The sequence below is a fragment of the Hesperophylax consimilis genome, chromosome 9, assembly GCF_061612785.1.
Source record: "Hesperophylax consimilis isolate HC1 chromosome 9, BYU_Hcon_1.0, whole genome shotgun sequence".
Classification (NCBI taxonomy): Eukaryota; Metazoa; Arthropoda; class Insecta; order Trichoptera; family Limnephilidae; genus Hesperophylax; species Hesperophylax consimilis.
The window spans coordinates 12,873,900-12,899,126 of record NC_142844.1 but is presented as its reverse complement, the minus strand read 5'-3'; the positions used below and the strand labels follow the sequence as shown (position 1 = coordinate 12,899,126).

The window sequence follows — 25,227 nt, the reverse complement described above, 5'->3', positions numbered from 1 at the left end:
GTTAACATCAGAAATTTTGCTTATAATGTTATATTCCCCGAATATTAGTCATACGTATTCATGACCGGTTAGCATGACGGGAGACCTTGGAAGGGAACTCGACACTATTACTGTGTAGCGAAACCCATGAATGGCTGTCCCATTTCCAGCCATCAATCTCCTCTCCCCCGGTTTATAAAGCGTGGAGTTTTCCAATGCGGAAAGCCAGTGATGCGTGGACCCGCTCTACGTGATAATAATGCGGTATGAATGTTATATACCGACCATTAAACAGTGATTCTAAACTGCCTACATTCATTATTTTGTGAAAAATTAGAGGCAATAATTGTGAAAGAAATGACAAAATTGACTAGCAACAATAAGAACAAAGAAATCAATGTTTTTCATACTTGTAAAACTGATATCAGTTATATATCATCATATGATCGATGTTGTCTGGATTTTACCCGTGTGGATTTTATTTATGAAAAGCATGAAACCTGAACTCACGCTTATTCTGAAACGGCGAAAACTCCCGAACGGTAAGTTATAGCGTTACGAAGGTTAGAAAGTTTTTCTGACTGGAAATTAAAGGTTAACGCAATTCTTTTCTGCTTCTGTTAATTTAGAAAAAGAAGTGATGATTTCTACAAGATTGAGAGACAAAATAGATACATGTAGTGTCTGATTAGGCAAAAACATTGAAAGTAATTTTGTATAACAGAATGTTTTTTTTACATTGATCCCATGCAGAAGGCATTTAGGAGAATAATTTCCTTCAGGGCCTATGTCTATCTTTGGGGATGCTGTTTGGAGAGTATTTTTAAGGAAGTTCTGGGAAAGAAAACGTTTGAGGAGTAGGTAGGAATCTGGGGATCAGTGTATCCAGGAGTGCCATGTTAACTCATCCCTCCCACTGCGGACAAGGCGTTGTTTAAGTCGAGAGAGTTCGGCTAAGGGTTTCCTTTAACTGGCCTCTCACGATCTATCCTATCACACAGCTGGTGGGTATACAAATCCCCTGGACAAAGTCTGGAAAAACCTCACTCCATGAGCCCAGGATATCATGCTTAGTCACCAAACGTAGCGAACCACCCAGGAGGTGACCATTGGATGAATGAATGGTTCCCGGGGCGGCGGTGCCCAATATCCGCCCCACAAATTGATAGCATTCTCCAAATTTTGGTCGCAGTCGAGTAGAAAGAATTGTTTATTTTAAATGTGAAAACTAAAATCGTGCAATTCTGGAAACTAGCGCAGGCGGCCAAAAGAAACTGAAACACATTTTTTAGGTCCCAATATCTGCCAAAAGGAAATCCCAGGCTGCGCACAAAAGACTTGCTGATATTTAATTGTGAAATAAGTAAAAACATTTATTATTTTTAATACTCTGTTGGTTTTGAGTACCCCTGGCGGGGAAGTTCCCAAGAATGAGTCTGGGAGGCATTGTTCCGAGGCGCCAAGCGAAAGTTATTTGATAATCGGGAACAGCAGTCAGGGCTTCTACAGCCAGGGGTGGGTACTGGAATTTCTATATGGACGACATCGTGATCCGTGATCCGTGCTCCGGTTCCGAGACGTATGAATTTATTATAAAAATATGATCCGGTTTTTTATTTGCTGGTAACCCAGATAACAATGGAACAAGACAAAAATACATGAATATGATGACATCACGTTGTTCACAACAAATAATATACTCGTACATAGTTGATACCAGAAATGATTCGTTAAAATGGTGTTTTTTTTGCAGTGATATCGCGCAAGAGTTCCAACATCCGAATTGGGGAGGGGAAGTAAGGAGGGGATGTAGAATGATTAGAATTTATCTGGCTCTTGAAATTTGCTCATTAAATTCGCTGATAGCCATTTAGAGCTACGTGCCGCCTCCTTGGTCAAGTGGTAAGGCTCTTGACTAGCAATTCAAAGGTCGCGGGTTGAAATCCCAGGGTGCGCAAGACAATTTTATTTGATGAATTTAAGTTATTTCACAATTTAAAAAAGTGGCTTGAAATGGCTTAAGCTGTGTTTGGTGATTAAATATGAATAGCCAAATACTTCCTACTTTCCTTTTCTTCATATTTTTCCCCCCTCACTACCTTCAGCCTCACAACACACCTCAGTTGGAGACGCCATAGTCTCACTGGCTCCAGACGGTTGGGAGCAGTTGGGACTCTTGTTTTTTTTTTCTAAAATGTTTCGATTAAGACTAGACAATACTGAGATTATTGTCCACTCTCCACATTATTTAACCTTTATTATTTTATTTAATTTATTCGTGAAATAATACAAATATAATGTTTTGTTTTGAATACGAGTCAATTAGGCAATGCACTCACCGGTTTAACGGTAAGATTATCGATAACGATGGGGCAGATGAGGCCGGCGATGGTTCCAATTCCGTTAGACATTCCCATCAGAATACTGGCGTAACGCGGTGCGATATCCAGGTGGTTGACATTATACCCGGATATAGCGAAGCCGCTTGCAGCCACGCCGAACGAAAGCGCCGTAGTTGATCGCACCTAATTAAACAAACGAAAACGCATTCCATCAAACATTATATTAAAAACGTAAAAATACACTATTTCATACAATTTTATATTAAAACCGCATATAACGGTTTTGCAAAAAAGCGTATACCCGGTTATGAAACTTAACTGTAGCGGATTCAGTAATGTTACGTAAAATCGCAAATAACTCAGTTGATAGTCATGATCATTCCATGTTCCAAATCGCAACAGCAAACATCGCTTACCTTTAATCTCTCTCTTTGCAAGACCAACTCTAAAATCAAATCCTTTATCTACCGATCTATAAATTCATTTTACTTACATTACTTTCTAACTCTGTAACTCTCACTCTTTTCGTCGTAACTCGACTTAAGAGGAAAATTCATTACACAATCGCGCCATAACTCAATCTACCTTCCCATCTACTCCCGCCCTTCATCGTCTCTCCATCCTAAATATAAATCCCCCCCTCACCCCTTTATGTGTCGTGTAATAAAATAACATTACTTATATTGTCACACCTGTATAATTGAATATCAACAGAATGCCCATAATTGGCATAGATTCTTTTTTTATTATTATATATGTTTATTTTAAAGATTTGCTGCTAATAAAAAATGGAAGTTTCTTATATATATTCAATAGCATTGTTATAAAATTTACAAAAATTGTTTATAATTAAACAAGTTCTGCTGTGTAATTATTATTACCCGTGACAGCTGTTGCGGCCTCTGAAGGCATTATCAAACTGTGGTGAAGCCAATTACAGACGGTATATTTATATTATGTTCACGTAGGTACTTATAGTGAATACAAATGCATTTTATTTTTATTACCTACGCCATTATAGATTTCCGAGTAATTATCGGAAAATATGAAAGGTTGTTAAAGTTAGGTGTTTTCAATTTGTTTTTATTTATTTTTTAAAGTTGTATACTTACGGCAGTTGTAGAGTAGGCTACGACAATGAAGAATAGAGCCTCCAGCCCAAAGCCTCCGCAATTGAACACCTTTCTGACGTTGGTTGTGGACAACAATCCAGTTGTTCGGACGTAATCAGCGAGTAGACCTCCCAAAGGTACGATTATGGTCATCAGCATGTGAGGAATGGCGGCAATCACCCCGGTCTGTGATAATTTCAATACAATTAAATTCATATTATCTGATATCTTTACACCCGGAAACCTGTCTATGCATTGGACAGTTTATTATGTAATATTCTTTATCTCATTCAGTTATTTGTTTCTCTTGATGCTGTCTGAAATATATGATGATGAAGGAAAAGTAGAATCGAAAGATTAATTACTAGAGTCTGAACTTGTATTTATATGCTGAATCTATGAAACACTGGCAAATGGAAAACCCATCGAAAATCTAAACATATTTCGGATTAATGTTAGAAGTAGTTCAAACTGGAAAGCAATCTTATGTATCATGTTCCATATCAGGTTAGCACAAACGCATGGTAAAATCAATCAACCATACCAATATATTTTTAGTGTTTACCTCTCCAATCTCGAGGCCGAATGTGGTCTGCATGTACTTGGCCTGGAACAGCACCAGGAAATAGAAGTTCCAAGAGCGGCAGAAGTTGGCCACGATGATCGCATAGACCGGCAGCGAGGTCATGAAGTCCCTCCAGGGGGTGGTGGCGATGGTGGGCATGGCCACGTGCGTGGAGGAGCCGAGAGACTGCTCGATGTACATCAGTTCGCGCGCTGATATGGCAGGGTGCTTGCTTGGCTTCTCGAAAGAGAGCCATAACCAGAAGAGGTACCTGAACAAACAGTTTTCTTCTTACTCTATCCTGGTTATAGATAATTGGAATATTATGGAAGCGTGTGGACTATTATCAAGCTACAAGCAAACTGCACAGACTATCAAAGCAGCGGAACCAATGAAACTTCCACAATTGATCTGTAATTGGTAACGAGAACGGAGCATCGCTGTGCGTAGATGCGATTTGTAGAAGTGTTTAAGTAGTGGGTGACCAATTTTGGTGACACTTTTGTGCTGATTTCCTTTGTAACAAATAATTATAAGCAATAAATAGTCGTCCGAAATATTAGTACAAATTGAAAATATCTCCAGAGTAAAAATAAATTTCCCGTTGGCGGCATTTATTTTTACCCGGGAGATATTTTCAATTTGTATTAATATTTCGGGCGACTAATTATAGCTTATAATTATTTGTTACCCTTTATGCTATGCATAAAACCTTGTCTTATAAACATTAGTTTATCAATAAAAAAATAATGATTTCCTTTGTGTTTTTAATGTATTTTTTATTTTATTTTTATTTTCTATATTCTTGATCGTGGGCATTATTCTTCTGTATTCTACTAATAACATGCAATAATCCAAGTAGTACTGCCTGGAAACTGAATCAGAATTCTCAATCTAGAAGCTGGCATGGCACCCATAATGAAAATATTGTGTAGTTTCGAGAAGCAGATATAAATGTGGGTTGGAAACAATAGAGAAATAGGGAAAACGGTTGAAAAAATATGAATAAATATTACTTAATTTAAAAGTTCTTCTCGGCAAGACGACGCTTTATCAAATAAACATTTCTTGCGAACGTACATCATGGTTTTTAGGAAATACCTTCTTTGGAAAAATTATGAAAAATATAATCTAAAACTATTATCTCTTTCATTTGGAAAACTGTAATTATTGGCCTTACTCAACTATGATAAGTGCAAACGTGATAATTTTTTATGTTATCGTGTCATTCTATTGAGATGTACATTCAATGTACAGGTACGCAAATGACCCAACAAACCAAAGAGATCAAATCATGGTATTTCTTTTATCTGTGATCCTTACAATTTATTTTGGAATTAAGAACAATTTATTTGAAAAAAAAAACCTTTAATCACCTTTATTTTTAATGACCGTTATCGGTTTCCGCCCTGTATATACGGTGTGTCCGGAAACTCGTAGTATAAACGGGAAACTGGTGAATCTACAAAACAATTGGATTCTCTCCGATATGATTTTTTTATTTGTGTCAGATTTCGAGTAAATGAAGTCCGAAGTTAGTTTTTTTTGTAAAATTTGAAAAACATCATCATTTCAATCAGATTTATTTCTTTTAAAATGCATAAAAGTGTAAAAAGTTTTTCAACCTTTTAGTTATAAACAATTGAATTTTAAAAGAAAAACCTCAATATGATCAAATAGAACAGTTTTCCACTAGTTTTACGAGTTTCCGGACATCCTGCATACAGAAATTTTTGAGGGGTCAGGGGTAGTAAATAATTAAATTAATTAAATTAAGTTAATCAGTATCGTTAATAACCAATTTCATTATTATATAGGCTGTAAATCATTCAATATCTATAAAAATCATACTAGCAAATATAAGCAGATAAAAATCAATTTAAATTGTTTGTTTGATTTAAGGTAAATGGCATGATTCTGGCTCGTACCTACGTATTCCATTGTTGTTTAATCAAAAATATTGTTGATGTTTTTTTATTAATAAGTGACCCTAGAAATTGTCAACCAGATAACATTATGAATGAAACAAAATGTTAGAATTACCAGATGAATCCGCATACGCCATAAAAGTAGAAGGGTGCCTGCCAGCTGATCCAGGCGATGAGGAAACCGGACAGGGGCATGCCTACCACCACCCCGGCGTAGGAACCGCAGAAGGCGAGAGTGGCCAGCCGAGACCTCTCCATGGGCGGCGCCCAGAACCTCCAGATGCCGTGGCAGGCGGGGTAGGTGACGCCCTGGAATTACGACAGGGTGAATACCACTCCTAAACAGAGAATGCTTCATTTTTGAGGGTTGAAGAAAAACCGGAACACAACGTGACAAAATCAAACTTAACCTTATTTTACATCGCATTTTACCATCATATTCCGAAAGCAGAAACAGGTTTTATTCAGCTGAACAGAGCGGTGAGTGCTGTCTGCCATATAAAGCAATGCATAAATTCAAATGAATTACAGCATATAAATTTGAATGTATGAAAGATACAATAAACTAGAAGTGGCTTCCGCACAAATTTGAATGGAAACAAATGTTCCATTTGGGCCAATAGAGCAGCGCTCTATCTCACTACACTCGCCTGACATAGTATATCTCCATCCCATTTAAAAATAGCAAATTTAATATTGTTTTGGAAATTCAATACTCGATTAGACAAATATTAGGTTAACGAAACATTTTTGCTCGTTAACCGTGTCCCGTACATCTGTATATTTACCCTCGAAAGTTCGGATGATTAAAGAAAAACAAATAAAATATATCATTTTAATACACTAGCGCAGATCCGTGAAAAATCACGGGATATTATAATTTTTGGATTTGTGAGGCTGAAATTTTACGTAGCACATCAGAACAATTACAATTAATTCCTGCGGAATGAACAAGAAAAAATATTAACGGAAATTTCATAATTTATTTACTTTACTTTTTGCCGGAATTTTTGTCAAATCAGTTCCAATTTAAAAAAATACAAATAATGTAATTTTCTTTTGAGATATAATATTATAGGTAGGTGTAGGTACTTTATCGCTTGTCTGAATTCATCACACAATCAATTCCAAATTTTAAAATGATACTTATATTCAAAGCAAACCCTAGTTCCGGGGTTCATTGAACCATAGTTACACAGGTCACGCAAACAACCGAAATTAATATTTTTGATTAGCTTGGTCCTTGCTATTTATACGTTTTATGATTTCAATTTGTGTATGACGAAGGCTTATAGTGATTAATTTTTTGGGTATTATGCCGTGTTGCGCTTCCTCCTTTTTTAGCCAACGTTTCAGACAGCATTACAGTGTCCGTCATTAGGGCAGATGTGTGTTGATGGACAGTGAGAAATGCTATCTAAACCACAACAATACTTTCGGCCGTAAAAATCGAAAGAAAGGAAATTAATCTTACAAAATCAGATTCAATCAACAAAACCTTTGTTAATATACTGCAGCGTTTCCCAACTTTATTTTTTTAACTACTAAGGAGATAAGTGTGTAAAAACTTTTTTCAACCGGAAGCAAATTATAATTTATATTCAACTAGGGTTAAAATGAGTCTTTAAAGAAACATGTTTGATCGTCACGAATTCATATTTATTATGAGCGCTTCACGGTGTGTATTTACGTCGTAAAAATTCGTTTCAGTAACCCTATTTCTGAAAAATGAATTGAGCACAATAATGTTCCTGATCAAATAGGCACGTTACGTAAAAGTCAGAGTATTGTATGCTATCTGGATACATTAAAGAAAATCACTTTTTTATTTTCGTTAGGTTTCCACATTTGTAAGTTATGTTATTCCGATAGTAAATCTGTGACATGCTTCTAAAAGGGCCAATGTCAGTTTTTTTTTTAATTTTAAGAGGTCTGAATAGAATTTTCTCTTTTTAACAAGTTTTAACTTTGAGATTTTCTAGTGTAACATTGGCTGCCGGAAATCAAAAAAATCTTTTTTGAAATCGGAAAGTTATTTTATTGTTAGGAAGGTAATCCGATTTTTAGACGAAATCGCAAAAAAAAATTTATCGAAAAACTGACATTAGCCCTTTTCGAAAGAAGCCACAGACATTTTTGTACCTGAAAACTAAGCAAATTTGCATATTTCACCTTTGCCACATTTAATGTTATCCTAGTGTCATAGAATAAAGAACGCAAGAAATGCGTTATAGGCATGTTCGAGATCCAAAAGTCTGACCAATTGGGCTTTAAATTTCAAATACAGAGCTATGTCTCATCATCATTACGAATTTCAAATGGGATGGCGATATACGATGGCAGGCAAGTGTAAGAGAGACAGAGCGCGTGCAAAAGGTATAAAATTGGCGGAGACATTGATTTCTATTCAAATCTACATGAAAGGCATTTCTAGTGTGTATAACCTATTCAGTATAGCATTATGTAACTCAATCAAAAATCGTGAGTGGACAAAACACTTGTCTGAGAAATAATATCCCTCCTTAGACGTCGAAAATTACGCAATGTACAAAATTTCATACAGCCCCATGCTGCCAATGGCAACATATTATAGTCCAAATACATATTTATGTGTTAGTAAGTATAAGTATAGAGAATGAGCTTTGTATGGCGGCCCATCCGAGCGGATATGAGCCCATAAGATGAGCCCAGATTTACTCCGTATTGTGTTGTAGGGAGGTTGCGGAACAAGCTCAGTTTCTTTGTGTCATCAAAGGAATAAACTCACAATAAAATCTGATATTAACCATCTAGACACGGAGTTTTCCGCTACTCTCAATGCACGGATGGCCACCAGTACGAATGATCCGATAACCACAAGGAGTAGATTCTAGATTTCACAAATGAGATTATATTCAAAACGTTTTTATGAAAAGAAATTCAGCTCTCTGAATGAGAAGTTCGATAAAAGGATAACGCAATAATAAGTTTTATTATTTCTTTATCGCATTTGAAACGCGTTTGTTTTAAAGTACAGGATCATTGGGATATAATGTAACAGTGTTAGTTGAAGGATGATCGTGACAGAAATGAATAATCGAATTTTAAATTAACATCATCAGTGAGGGAGCACGTCTGTATTGGTCTGGCGCTATCGGTAGGGGATACTTCACGAATACAAAATAGGAACCATTTAATTTTTGATCGAATATTTAGTGATTCTTTTGTGATAGTGTCGTTTTGAGATATTACAGGAATTCATTGTAAAAATATCTTTTGAAATGGTATATCGGCAATTCAGGAAAGTTTCTTTATGACGTTTTAAAAAACGAGCTCAAAACTAATAATATACGAGGTATATTTCGTATATACCTCTTGAGTATTGAATGAGCAGAATCAACAGAACTAAATTATACAAAATAAAAACCATAACAATTATAATATTTCACGACATAATTATATAAACAAGAACAGAAAAGTTACTCATAACATGTCGGAAAAATACTATTATAAGGAAATTTATTATCATTTACTTCATTGTTATTCAACTAGTAGCGAAGTATTTATTTATTAATCTTTGGGAAATCAACAGCTGAATGTTATAATTTTTTGCAATCTGCCAAAATACGACCAATCACAGATTTCCTCCTTGTGTTAAAAATTGGATATAATTAAAAGAACAGAATTTAACAAAACAAAAAACATCACAGTACAACATAATAAGAAAACGGAATGTACAATGTAAGTAACAGTTACATAAACAAAAACAGAAAAGCTACAAACACTATTTTATGGACGTTTTGTATTATCCGCAATTGAAAATGTCGACTTTTGACATCATTTTATTGTAATTATTACACAGTCTGTTCAAACAAGAATTTTATTGATATTTAGTTTTGAATTTGAATAAGACAGTAGATACATTAAATTGAATCTTATTTAGCAACTCTGGGCATTAAATATCATTGTTCACTAATTTATACAGGAATAGAGTCATCAATGGCATGCAAATGATACACTATTTGATTCTTTGGAATGAATTGAACGAAATAAATTTAGAATGAATTTACAAACTTCAACAAGAAAATATAGCTGGCTCTGTTAATATTTGGTTTACGTATGTATTTTACTGATCCTAAACTACCATTTTTTCATCTCGCAAAAAAAATATATTGAATTCATGTTGTGCACATTTAGAAGTTCTTTGTTTTTAAAAAAGTAAACATTTAAAAGCCCAGCTGAGCGGGAATAATTAAAATACAAAATAATGAAAAATTGAAATAATTGAAAACATTGACATGCAAGTAAGTCGGGACCTACTCCCTACTATAAGATTAATGACCGATTGAGTATACGAACCTCAACAAGACCTTGCAAGACCCGTATGACAATGAGCACGAAAGGATGCAGGATCTTGGCACCGGGCACCAGCAAGTTAAGGAAGGCTGAGCAGGCGATGGCGGTGCCGAAGATGCGGTTGGCGGGGTACAGGGATGCCAAAAACCCGCCCGGAATCTGCGTCACCAGGTAGCCCCAGAAGAAAGACGAGTCCACGGCACTCTCCACGCCGACGGTCCAGTTAAATTTCAACGTCTGTGGAAACAAATGATAATTAATGCAAGTCACATATCAAGTTACTTAAAGTATCATTTGAATTGCACTTAAATAAAATATATTATGCATTATTCTTCAAGCTTTTACGCGTACGAAAATCCTGAAACTATCCGAAAGGACTACATCGTCTGTGGTAATAAATCATGGTTATTTTTCATTATTAGTAAATTTTTAGTGTTATCGTCATGTCTAAAGTTCAATGTCATCGTCTACTATAAAATATCATGGTAAAATAGATTTGTTTGATGAAAAATCTTAAATAGTAAGCACACATCAATACTTTAGTACGTTTCTTCTCCAAGCTTTTGCACTACCTACGAATATAATTATTATACCTGTATGCTCACCAAGATGTATCGCGGAAACGTTCAGTGAGAGTTATCCCAAGGCACAAGGAGAAAACATATTGATAAAAATATTGCTAATTTATTAAGAATGTCTTAAAATTATTCGTTATCAGGTTAAAAACGGGATTGAAGGCCATTAACGAATGAATTAATATATGGTATCCTGATAAACTTATAATAAAATACGAATATTATGTCACGATTTTGGAACACGGGTTCATAAACATCCTAACATTTTCGCATTTCGTCATCATAAGACAAACACAGGTGCATGAACACGTGTTCCGATATTATTAAGAATATTCTAAAAGCTTATAGGGAAGCGGCCTGCAGTCGTTTTTTTTAACCGGATTACCAATAATTTGAAGAGGTTTTTAATAAATCAGCAATACTCATTTTTCTCCGTGTAAAGAAGCCTGAGTGCTACGTATTCCCTCCTATATTGCGCAGGTGTTGCTTAGATTATTATAGGTAGTGTGGTTGCTGTGTTCGCTCTTTACCAGCATAGATCTTCCTTCTTCTTCTGGTGCTAGTTTACTAGCGGTTTACTAGTTTTTAAATTAGAAATAGTATTTACCGATGTATTTTTAAATAGAAGTTATAAGCTTCTAGATATGTAACTATATATGTCATTATGACAGTAGTTATAGGCCTTAGTCGTAAGTCACTAGATATAAATCTTAGAGGTAAGTCACTAGTTTTAAGTCAGTAGTTTTAGTATTTGTTATTTAATAAATATATTTGTAAAGCGCCCTTGAGGTGATTTTTCACGAAAACGGTGCTATGTAAATTAGCCAATTATTATTACTATCTACCCCCCTCCCCTTACACACCATCAGCCCTTCCGATGGTGATGGATTTCGCGTTCTCGTATCTCAGATACATTGTTCGAAGGACCGAGGCGATTTCGTAAACTACACTATGGAAAGCACTCGGAAATGTAGAAAATATATTATAATAGTCTTTACAGAAGGCACATACGACATTTGGCCGCAACAAACTTTCATGCTAATAATTTGTTCATAGAACTTACAAATATCTATAAAATTCGCATAGACCAATTTGAGTAGTTTGTGAACCGCTAATGAATTTTGCTGATATTAATCAGTACAGCGTCGTTGAGTTTTATGCGCGTCCCCTAATTTGTTTTTTCATCACTCTATTAATATTTTTATGGATGCTAAGATTCTCCATTTATTAAGAGCTAACTACGGCGCCAGTAGATAACTCTCCCCTATTTTTGAGGATCCTTCCACCCCTTCTATCCATTCCTTTTGATGGTGTTTTGGGGGGAAGGGAGGGGGATAGGACTGTTTGCGGGCGTTTCGCTTAGTTGGGACATCAATGCAATCAGAATTACAAAACAGTCGCTCTGGGGGCGCTGTTACCACAATGCTACCGAAACATAAGGTGTATATTACAATATGACGGTTGGTATCCGCTGTAAGTTTATTTCTTCCATTGAATTATTTTTTATAGTTGCTCAATTTGAAAATTTTTACATTTTTAAAGGGCAGAATTGCTAATAAAATTATGAAAAAAAAAAATTATTCCAAAAATATTTTTGCTCTAATTTTGTAACTATTTTCGTTGCGGAATCTATTAAGGTTGGGAGTCATGATAGATGATACTACCATTGTTTAATGTTTTTTACAAAAAGATTTTTTTAAATATCTATATTAATTTCCCATATTAATATGTTAATAAGGATCAGACGTATGCACGCGGTAGTTCGTCTTTTAATTGTTTAACGAATAATTATTTTAAAATTGCATATGATCAAAGTTTTGTGAGGTTTGAAATTGAAAATGGATTACCAAAAATAATTTTTGGTCAAATCAATCAAGACTCTCTATTATAATCCTGCATGTACCCCCAAATAGCTTTGGGTATTTCTCATCTCAGCGCACTTCAAGTGTTCTTACTGTGAAAGCAGCATTAATCCCAACAATTGAGCGAACTTCACAGTCAATACCCCGTTACGGTGGCGAGCACCTTACTCCCTTATGCCCTTGTGCGACAATCCCTCGCAGAGAGAGAGGGGTGGGGGGGGTTTAGGGTGTTGGGTTTAGGGTGTTGGGTTTAGGGTGTAGGGTGACCCTCCCACACCCTCTCCGTACTCTCCCACCCGACTCTGACCACCCCTAACAGTCGGCGGTAAAAACGACTGGCTGAAAAGCTGATTAAAAGAGGACATCGCAAATTTATGATCCGGACATTAATTGCTTATCCTTTTGCGGAAATCGGACCGAATATGCAAAATAATGACGTAATTTATTGCAGGGATCCCCTTGTTAAGCCGAGGAGTTATTAAGACACATTTTAATGCTTTCTGCCAGTAGCTTCGTTTAGTTAATTGCTTTCCTTTTATTATTCGTCATCGACGCATACAAAATATAAAAAAGGACCTTCTATAAATTACATTATCAATACACGATTATAATTAAAAACCATTACAACCTTTAAAATATGTACGAATAACGGGATGAGTTTATACCTCTTCTTGTAACCTTGTTTTACATTTTAATCTTTAATATATAGCATTAAACTAAATAAATTAAATGTTCTAATCCCTTCTAAATAGGTTTATTCGTAAGTCCTAAGTCTCAAAGCGAAGAAAATCAAAATAATCAGGCATTTAAAAGTGACCTAAATTCAAATAAAAACTGTGAAAAAATAAGAATGTGTATCTAATACCTTTTATTAACTGATCTATAAAACTCCTCGATGTAGTTCCTTACTAGATCTTCATGATCTCCTTTGGCGTTGGATTGTTTAATTGCCGGGGCAAGTTGGACATACAAGGCAAGTTAGTCTATCTGCGCAGGGGAGGGGGCATACAGAATTGTGCTCTCCTTGTTGGAAGACATGAGCTTGACCATGTCCATATCGCAGCGCTGGCCGAAGCAGATCATGAAACCCATTCATGTCAGCACGGCGCGCGCGGCGATGGTGTAGCGCTTGGAGAGGCGCATTCTCATTTTACACGCCAAACGCGCGCCCAACATTTGTACACGGTTGACATTTGTCACATGAGAACGGGTCGCTTCTACGATTCGTTCTTAAGTTCAACAGCTCGGCTGTGGAACGAACTGCCGACCTCTGTGTTTCCTTCCTCCTACAACATGGGACTCTTCAAGACCCATGTTCACTACTTCCTCTCCACAAAAAGACCCTCCACACAGCATCCCCAAAGATGACATAGGCCCCGAGGGAAATTATTTTCTTCAGGGCCTCCTGTGTGGAGTTAATATAAAAAAAATTCCGCCTTGATGTGGCGGTATATGTGGCACAGAGGTAACATAAAAATGGTACTCACCACGTTCGAAAACATAAGCTTGGCCATACCCATATTGCAGCGCATGCCTAAGGAGGTCATGACTCCCATGCATATCAGCATGGCGCGGTGATGGTTTAGTGCTTGGAGATGCAGGGGAATTACGCTTTGATGTGGCGGTCTATGTGGCGCAGAGGAAACATAAAGAATGGTACTCACCTCGTTGGAAGACATGAGCTTGGCCATGCCCATATTGCAGCGCATGCCTAAGGAGGTCATGAATCCCATGCATATCAGCATGGCGCGGTGATGGTTTAGTGCTTGGAGATGCAGGGGAATTACGCTTTGATGTGGCGGTCTATGTGGCGCAGAGGAAACATAAAGAATGGTACTCACCTCGTTGGAAGACATGAGCTTGGCCATGCCCATATTGCAGCGCATGCCGAAGGAGATCATGAAGCCCACGCATGTCAGCACGGCGATGGTGAAGCGCTTGGAGAGGCAGGGACACTCCGCCTTGACGTAGCGGTCAATGTGGCGCATGGGGGGCCGGTCGGGGGAGGGCAGAGACTCCGGGGAGCCAGCGCTCCCGCCGAAAGTCTTCTCATAGCCCGGCTTCTGGTCGAACTCGAACTCTTCGTATTGGGGATTGCTGGGGAAGAGGAAAAGGTACAAATACATAATCGTCTTCTTCATCAAAGTATTTAATTAATTATGGAATGGCAAAATATCTAATTTAGAGAATCTCGAAATCAGTTTCTTAAATCGAAATCTTTTCAATTGTGTGTAAATACCTATCGGTTAGATAAAGCAAATATTTGAAACTGATTCGAAGTATCAGTTAAATTTATATTACCTGCAAACCTCTGAATATTATTTATTTAGGAATTATTATTTATTGGTGATTAAATAACCATTTGTGTTTGTACAAAAAAATGTTGAAATAATTTCATCTTTTGAAATGAGATATTTAAAAAAAATTGTTTTACTCAGAAAACCTTTAGAATCATCAGAAAAAGTAAGGATCACTTTTTGAGAAAATAAACATGATTTAAAAATGATGCCGTTTACCCATTATAATGAGGATCCTAGTTCTGTTGATTTGTGAGCCTGTGAATATGAGTAAATCTACAAACCAATTTTATAGTTCAAGAAAACTAAATAAAGTGAATCGTATTGAACTTTGCGTCAATGACATCTAAAATAAAAGAGACATCTCTTCTAAACGGGATGAATATTGAAAAAATCGGAATCCTGAACAACGTACAGAAAAATCTTACTCTTTAACTTAAGGAAGAATGCAACCAACTGTATATTATTTCTTATCCCTAGGCTGTTATTGTTGGAGAATTAAGAATCAAACTGACGCAGCATTAAAAAACTATATATATATATTTTTTATGTCATCCATTATTTTCACCCTTTGCTTTTTAAACAATGAAAATCAATACAGTTGTCGTAATATCCTTTCACATAATATAAAACGCAATACCGTGTGCTATCTCATCAGTAATTACGCGACATAAATTGACATCGCCGGTAAAAGTCACGAAATGCATTAGTCAAAGTTACGTACATATGGTAGTCATTGTTAGCGTGGCAAATTCTTCGTTTACTGTCCTGATTTACAGCTATAGGGTGTTTCAGTTTCTAATCAAATACGTAGTTTCATAAAATCAACAGAAAAAAGTAGTTATATTATTCCCCCTTCTTTAGTTCTTTTTTCTCTACATTTGCAACACGGCATAATTCATCAAAAATAAATAACTTTTATTCTTTTCATTCTTTCACATGTTCTAGTTTTCTGTATTTTTAAGTGTCATTTTAAAGTAACTAAAATCATTAAAAAACTGTAATAAAAAAGTGGCCTGTTATGCTGTAACACGGAAAAAATTTCTACATTGGCGAGTTGCATCTGACAAGCCTTTCTCAAAACAAGAATTGTGTTGCCTCAGAATAAATGCAGTCTTCGGTAAATATTGTTGAATCACTGCAATAATGCAGGAGGCCAAATTATAGTCTATATGGGATATTGTACTGTGCTAGTAGATGATCTATGTTGCAAAAACTGGACAACGATACAAAAAGTGTGCTCATATTGAGTTTTGCAACGCAAATAAATAATTGCCTGTACTGACAAATCGTAGAATTATTTTGAATACAATAAAATAAAACTCCCTCTACATGAAAAGATTGATACTAGATAAAATATTCACTGTATACGCTATAGAAATAAGTTAGTAAAAAAACATCCCCCGGGCGTGTATTGTGCTGTGGGGTGCCCACCCCATTTCGAACGCGAATGGTCGCCTTTTGTTGCGCTAATGCCTCCGCTGTCCTGCGACTGTAATTTTAGAAATTTAACGTCATTTTAGGAATCACGCCGTGTAACGTACCACCAGCCACCACCATGGATGTGTGTTTGGACGGTGGTTTGATGGTGGCTATAATGTAATCATACTGCTTCTAACGTATTACGGAGCTTAAGTAAGTTACTAAACAGGAAAACCTTTTAGTTGGAAATTACTGCGTTGTCAGTCGGGGGTTGTATCATTTTTAAAAGTAAAATTCAATTTATGTTATTTTATTGAACTAGGTTATAACTATCAATTTTACAAGGGGATTTGATTTACGACACAATAAACAGTAGAAGATAGTGAACGAAGAAAAGATTTGAAATGAATACGTGGTAATTAAATATTGTATTACGAAAATATCTAGTACCTAATTTTTTCACGTTTCGTTCAAATATTATTATTTTTCTTTGTTCCAGATTGGATGATATTTACTGTCGTTGATTACTTTTAATGTTAATTGTATTTGCTTAAAATGACTTTAGCTATGTTTAGTATTTAACAAGTAAATTTATTATTATCACTTCTCATTTAATTTTTTAAAATATCAACATTGTTTTCTTTAAGAAGAAACTATAGGCCAAAAATGTGTATATTCTTGGTATGTCTTGTCTGTATTGTCACGAATGTAGGTAGTAGGCAGAAAGTCTAGAAACGTTCGATTTCAAGGACAAAGGTGGTTTTTATTTATTTCGTTAATAATTTTATAAGAAAGCAGAAAAAGTTAATCAAAGAAAACTGTTACAGATAATCTTAGCTATAATATTGGATTTTTTGAAAGTTGTTTCCTTTACGCGTTCATACATTTCTTTTGAAAAAAATTGTTTTTACTAGTTTTTTATTTTTTATATTATTTATATTTTTTATTGAGTATTTTTATTTATTTGTATTCTACTCAAGGGGAACGATAAGAAAACCTTCAATTTATCTAAAACATATTATATTATATAAAGATGAATCAAAATAGTAATTTAGCATTAAGCATCGCCTTAAGGAACAAATTGTATTTTTTATTCGAGAGTGGAATCTTAATATTGCCTTAGTGAAAGACCAACATTCTGAATCGAAATGTTGCTTGAATAGTTTTAGCTGTGTTTAATGATCAGATCTGAATATCCGAGCAATTAAAAAAAAATTTCATCTTCCCCGTCTCCTTCCCCTCACTCTCTTCACCCTCACTGCGTATCGTAATCGGAAATGCCATAGTCCCACTCGCTCTCAGCAATAAGGGCTTTTGTATTAACAGTATTACATTTTTTTTAATCCATGATCCGTGTCTGTATAATTAATTCAGAACTAGCAGTTAAAAACCCGCTCCGCGGGTTTTTTTCTGCTAGGCCCTGTGGGCGGCACTTCGTTGGGCTTCGCCCATTTTAAGTGATATTAACAACAGTTACATTTAATAGATAGATATTAGGACATTCACATAGAGAGGGTGAGTATATATATATTGTTAAAACACGGAACAGGAAGGAGTTAATTAATAATAACATGCTAAATTTACGCATAATAAGAATGACAGTTGTTTGAATAAATGAAATTTTACGTATTTGTGATGGATTATTTCAAATGAAACACTATTATTGACTACATGTCTACAACTGATATTAACTGTTATCTTAGGTACCTAATATAATTAGCTCATAGGAGACTTGCAGTGCTTAAATATGTGTTACAACCGTCAATGTCTATAAGTTGAATCAATATCGTTTAGTTTGTCACCATTAAAGATAGTTATAAAAAAGTTGACTTAAATAATAGATTATTACATATTTATTAATTGTACCAGTGTTTATGAATAAAAGGAGGGGAATTGTGCGATGAGATTAGCAGTCGGTTTAATTAAAAGGTGTTAATTTTACTCCAACTGGTGGTAATTCTTTACCTACAACTTTTACTGTATCTAATAAAGTTTAAAGTTAGATTATATATACAACATCATCAGGAGAGTAAAAATTTATATATAAAGGTAGATTATTACAATATAGCGCCCCTGAGGTGATATCTCACAAAAGCGGCGCTATGCAAATTGTCCAATAAATGAAAAAATATTATGTTTACATTTTATTGTGTATACATCGAAGTCAAAAATTAAATATAGATTGCAATTGGGAAAGAAGAAGTGGAAGGAGGGGGAGGGGTAACAGTAGGCTGGGTTTATAATAATTAGGAATTACAATATCGTTAGACGGGAAAGACCAGTTGAGTGGGAAAATATTTAAAAGAGAGTTTATAAAAAAATTCTTGTTAATTATATCTGCTTTTATATTAACATGTTTCCTCATTTCTAAAATTTCAAAATAATTTATAGTGAAGTATTTTAAGACCTGAAAAAAACAAATAGCATATAACCATAAAACAATATATTCATAAGACAAATAGCATTTAATAACGGTTATTCTAATAAATTGATAGTTGAAATACTAAATAAAAAAATTAAACATATTCTCTTCAAACGGTCTTTGAAATAGTGAATCTGAGTTTGCAAATCATCTTTTGAATAATGATCACACTTTCGATAAAAAAAAATCAGGTCTTAAAATACTTCACTCAGGATATAAAGCACCGCAAATAAATAATTTTGAAATTAGAAAACATGTCAATATAAAATCAGTTATAATTAATAAACAAAAAAAATATAAATAATAATGAAAAATTCCATTACAAAGTGATAAGCTTCCAGAAGAAATATTCTTAGTAAACGCTTGTTAATCGTAAGTAGTCAAATATTGTGAGCTGCATATTTAAATATTCGCGCCATTCATTTGGTTCGTTTTTAAACCGCCAGAGGTGCGCTCTCTGTCGGCCATCTATAGCCGTGCGTATCGGCCATTGAAGGGACGCGTGATTTTTTTTATAAACGTCAAGCATAATCACGTAACTGTGGATAATTTTCATTGTAATGTAATTAATCCAATGGATTATGAACTTTCTAAAACATATTTTCTTCGATATTATCCAAAAATTATATGAGCAGAAACGTTGCTTTTGAAGAAATCTCGTATTATTATGAGGCGATCCTATTTTAGTATGAAATCGTGTCTTAACTTTAAAGTTAGCGGAATTTAACCGAAACAGACAATTTAAATTTGACCAATCAGAGGGCCTACACCGTCCAGACGCTGGAGTATTAATATTATCAGATACCGACCGATTTTTGTCCCTGTTTCTTTGACGAATATTACGAGTAACTAACTCTTACTATCATATATTTAACTACAACTAACTACATAATTCAATCATCACTTCTTCTAATATAAGTTCTCTTAATCAAAGCAGATTCGTATTAAGGGGTATATTAAACTTGTACGTATGGTTGAAATTTATCAACAGTTTCTCTCAGAATGGAAATATTTTATGATTATGTCCCGGGGTAAGTACATACATATATATTGAGTATGAAGTAAAGCAGTTCCGGGGTATGGGGATGGGAAATAGGGGATGAGGAGGTGCAGGGAGTGTCGGAGCATCACAATATGCACTCCAAAGACGGCACGCGCCTTGCGTATGAATGACTCCCCATTTAAAATGGTATAGGACCGCATTTAGGTCATACTTCTTCGTAAGAATGATTTAATGGCATTGCTACCAAAAGTAGAAATTATTTCTGCAAAAAAAATCAGCAACTAGATTAGATATGCTATTATTGGGTGGATAAGTAATAAATGAACTCTTAATACTTTTAAAAGCAGTCATCTACTTGTTTTCGAAATGTCTGGATATCTGCTGGCAAAATATTTTGGAAAAAAAACATTAAAAAGTTACTGGATTCCGAAATATCAAAATAATCAAATAAATATCAAGAAAAAAAACATTAAAAAGTTACTGGATTCCGAAATATCAATAACATTTTTTTGCTCCAAATAATGTCAAGAATCACTGGTTAGAAAGTCAATACGTCCCTTAAAACCCTGTATAAGTAAAATGTCAGGAATCGCTGGTTAAAGTAAGTTGAGAATGTCCCTTAAAACCCTGTATAAGTAAAATTTCATATTTTTTCCCAATATTTATCGATCCCCCTTGGCCGGGATACCTATCGGTCTTCGGCCCCTTAAATAGCGGCATAGTTTGTAGTTGGAGGTCCACTTAATTTGGTATCCGCTTCACTCACTGCACTACCTACACGCGCGGTAACAATAACGTGCCGATGACATCGCGAACAGCGCGGCGGACACAGCCGTTGTGTGTGTCAGTTGGCACACTATAATGATCTACGACACAGTGGTCAACGAATGCCCGCTCCAATCATTCCCCGGCGGGATCGATGATTTTACAAGGCGAGAGGCCCTAGAATGGCTCGCAGACCTAGATGTCCTCTTCTGACCCCCCATCATACGAAAAAAGAAGAAGAAGTAAAATTTCAGGAATCATCGGTAAAAATAAGTTAGTACGTCCCTTAACCCTTTCAGACCCGAGCCCAGTTGACAAACAATTTTTAGTTTTTCGTTGTAGTAATGTGATTATGGGTAACAAAAAAAGAAAAAAAGAATTTTTTTATATTTTTTATTAATCAATTTTTCTTGGAAAAGCCATACTCACAATTGTGAGTACTGGGTCTCAACAATTTCCAAAAAGAGATACGGGTTTAACAAAATATTCGAAGTAAGTTATCAAAAATCAATGATTATTTGCGATGAAACTTTAAGAAACAGTTGACATCTTTTGATAGGTATAAGTAGACATCACATTTTATACATTTGGTGCGAGATCGCTTTGAACATCCCTCCAGCCTGCAACACCTTGGAGCTTTGAGAGATTCGACAATGGGCCAGTGCTCATACCCGTCGTACCTCTTGTCTTCAAATGGAATTGCAGCTGGTTGGTATCTTTTTGAAGGTGACTGTATTGTTTGGGTGCTCGTTTCAGCATCTGCATCAAATTTTCGTTTGGGTGGCAGTCCTCCAAGCAAATACTCTCCAATCGTCAGCCTAAAATCCAGCAGGTCCAGTATATCTTTTTTCTGTAATTATTTTCGTTGCAAACTCTTCTGTACTCATTCCAGCTATATACGATAGCTAAGTCAAACATATGAATAATTACTTTTAACGTCCATTTCTTTGTCTTGACCCAAGTCCTGTAACATTCCAGACTTTGATCACAACTATCGACTCCACCCATTTTTTCATTGTATAGTTTTACAACAGCTGGGCACTGAACTTGTATGTGTTTTTTTCAGTTTTATCCCATCTTTCAACTTGAGTACTGGGCGTACTACCTACAAAGGAAGATGCCATTAGAATAGATTTGTTGTCTTTCCATTTCACAATAGAAACAGCATCATCTGATCGGCATATTTCTTCAAAATCCCCTCTCTTCATTTGTTTATCTGGGGTAAACTTGAAGCCTTTAAATCTGTTAGGCATAATGGTGCCTGTGCTATAATTTTTTTCTCCTTGAGTTTATCAAATAAAGGCATTGTTGTGAAATAACGATCGAAGAAGACAGAGCTTTCTTCTGGCAGAGTTATGTTCGATCGGGTAATGGTGTATTCGCACCTTGGTATATCTCGAAATCCAACACTGTTCAATTGGAACTAGTCATTACGAAATTTTTCAGTCCGGTTGGACGAGGTTTGTTTCTTACAAATTGGCGAACGGCACATCTTCCTAGAAATGGTATCATTTGCTCGTCAATTGAGTAAAACCCAAAGTCTCTCTCAATAGAAAGACATCTGTCTCTCACTGCTTTTATCACTGGATCAATTTTCCAAAAAAATATTATTAGCATGGCCTGCATTTTCAGCAAATGTGTCAACGAAGTGTAAATTGACGCGGAACATAAAAAATCTGTCACGACTCATTGCTGATGCAATCGGATCAAATCGAAATCGAGAATGCCAATATAGATTGATCCTCGGAAATTTACTACAGCCAATCAGGGCATTTATACCAAAAAACTTTTTTTATTTCAGAAGCAGAAGTTTTCAGTATGTTTCCAGTTTTATTTAAATAATATTGTGCAGTGTGTTTCGCTCCCAGCTCAAAAAGCTCCTGCGTAAAATACCTCTCAAAGAATGCGACTGGTGATATTACTTGAGATGGTACTTTCAATGTTGGTGTTGTTTTCTTTCTCACAAAAGATCTTTTCCTCCACTGGTAGTTTCTTTGTGCTGGTGGTTGATTATCCGGTTCTTCGTCTGGCTCAGAATCAGATGAACTGCTTACGTTTCTATTTTGTGGGGTCCATTCATCTTCGTTATCATCATTGCTAAATAACTCAATATCTGATTCATTTCCGTTCATAAGCAAGTCAGTAATGGCATCTGGATCATTTATAAGATTCTCCATGGTCTGTAAATAGAATACAAATCATAAAACTACAGTAAAAACAAAGGCATTTTATTTAATGAATACAAATATCTTATCCCATACATTACTTACATTGGCAGGGTAGAGAACCAGAGCTCACAAACGTGAGTTGTAAAATTCAAATGTATCTAATCAATACAAAATACACTTTTAACTTGTAATAGAGCTACACTATTGTTTACTACACTCATGACCAACGATAACTTCAATAACAATTGAAAGAAGTTGAATAAAAGCAAAGTTATGAGCAAAAACAGGTAGACCGACAAGACTTTATCGAACGGTCATAAAAGTGCAACAAAAGAATCCGGGTGTTGCCACCGCATAGAAATTTTACCCAATTAAAAAATATTTTTCAAGTACCCAGCCATGCTCACAAACGATCGAGACTGTTCACACACCCATAGAAGCATTGCACCGTCAGAAATTAAATCAGTAACTTACCCTCACAAAAGTGAGTACAGGGTCTGAAAGGGTTAAAACCCTGTATAAGTAAAATTTCGAAAAATCGTTTAAACGCATTGGTCATTTATTTCTTCCAGCCCGGAATTAATTTCACACAACTCACAAAAACGGATCCCATCGATCGTTCTTCTATATATAGTTTTACAGCATTCATCGTTTAAAGCTCGAAGTTTTTTGTTAAATATTTTGCTCGATCGATCGTTTTTTCAAAATGTGAACATAAAAATCATATTTCGTAAATAAATTCTTAGTTTCAATAACGGTACTGATAAACAACGGGCGGAAATATTTGACATTAGTCATTTATTGGTGGTCGTTATGTCGCGTCGTCGCGATGTCAAACACAGCCTGCGATCTTTTACTGAGCTAAAAATCTCCGAAAACTAGAAAGACACATTGACATTAAAGTATTGAAAACGAAGACAAGAAGGCATAGATGACTGTGAACATTGAAATTTGTTTTGAGAGACCTTGAAATATTTTATTATTTGCAGATAACTGTGCACGACCACGTGCACTACGTGCAGCTCACCAAAATGACATGACATTTGTGAATGTAGCATTTATTTCCTTAAAAAACGATAAATTGAGATTTAACTTTACTCCCACGTAACTTCGACATCTTCAAATGCGCGCCGATTTGAATACGCACACCATTTTTATTCATCCAAAAGTTCAACTCATTCAACCGTCCTTTTCTTATTCACCACCTTTGTTATTTTCGAATAGTCATTAGTGTTTCTGTCACAATTAATTATTATTCTGTATGTAACTATGATTACGTCCTTATAATTATTTTCTTACAACATTTTCAACAAATTTATTAACTATCACATCACGAAGTTAAAAACCTACCTTAAGAAGAAATATCTGAAAATTAAACGTAAAAGAAACCGCTTTCGACTACAAATTTAATAATGCACCTTTTCAATTTTACAATGAATGTCAAAATCAGTTCATTACTTATTACGGCCCTGGGGAGAAACAGGCGGAAGTGACATCAAGAGGCTACCGCGATATTGCTTTCAGTTTCCCCCCTCTTCCCCTTCCTCTTCGCCATCTCTTCCCCTGGCCCATAGTCCTATTCCCTATATTCCCGTCCGAACGAATACTGAGCTACTTCAAATTGTTCTGGACTAGGAATAGTAAAAACATAAAGATGCGTTACGTGTTTAGGTTTTCTCTTTAAATATATTCAATAATAATATTAATTAATTTATTAAAAAAAACAGTTTATTTATAAACAAGCAATAATCTGTTTTGCAATTATTATAATATTATTTTCATATATTATCGTTAGAAGTCTCCCCAATTAAAACACAATTTTATTTAACCTGCAGTACAAAGGATCGTAGAGAGGCTAAAGCTCTGGCCGAATGACTTGAGGGAGAACACCGCAGCCTCCGAACCTTGTACAATATGATATTCTATGATGATAAGTATCCGATACTAGATGATTCAAGAATCTGAATCTGAATCTGCATCGGGGTTTGTACAGTTCGTTTGTAGTCGAGTCTTTAAACATGGTCACTTGTGTCAGACATTTTGTAAAAATATGTGTACTTTTCAACAAAGTTTCAAAAATGTTTGGTTGTGAGAACAGTTTAGAAAGCATTTTAGTTTTGACATTTCAAGAATAAGACAATGATTAATGGCGATGTGGATCTCGTGATTTCAGTAGCAACTGTTGTTTGTAACGTAAGTATACAACATGGGTATCGGATATTGGCGGATGTCTGTGGAAGAAGGGTCTGAGTGGAGGCGTTTCTCATTTTATTTATAAAAAAATTTTGGTTTGACTATGCGCCTTTATTCATCCTCGTGCTGTATCCCGAGTTGTAGCATCGTGACTACTTCAGAGGTGGATGCGGCAGACCCCTAAATAGATTGCCAGCGCTCGGGTCTTTGTCATATTCGTTCTGAATAATTGGCGTTTACAGAAAACACTTGTTGGATA

The 25,227-nt window shown here is 35.4% G+C and overlaps 1 protein-coding gene across 5 annotated transcripts in view; it reads right to left on the bottom strand.

Moving 5' to 3' along the window:
* VGlut (Vesicular glutamate transporter) overlaps nucleotides 1-25,227 on the bottom strand; it is a 112,435-nt gene that overhangs the window by 6,089 nt on the left and 81,119 nt on the right. For 4 of the 5 annotated variants that reach the window (XM_089635622.1, XM_089635625.1, XM_089635623.1 and 1 more), the window contains 6 exons: nucleotides 14,540-14,795; nucleotides 10,265-10,498; nucleotides 6,042-6,235; nucleotides 3,999-4,269; nucleotides 3,434-3,619; nucleotides 2,319-2,504 (listed from right to left, as the gene is read on the bottom strand). In XM_089635622.1, coding sequence (XP_089491748.1) covers nucleotides 2,319-2,504; nucleotides 3,434-3,619; nucleotides 3,999-4,269; nucleotides 6,042-6,235; nucleotides 10,265-10,498; nucleotides 14,540-14,795 — 1,327 coding nt within the window. Of the gene's footprint in view, nucleotides 1-2,318; nucleotides 2,505-3,433; nucleotides 3,620-3,998; nucleotides 4,270-6,041; nucleotides 6,236-10,264; nucleotides 10,499-14,362; nucleotides 14,404-14,539; nucleotides 14,796-25,227 lie in introns of those variants that run through there. The other variant, XM_089635626.1, reaches the window with a different exon arrangement.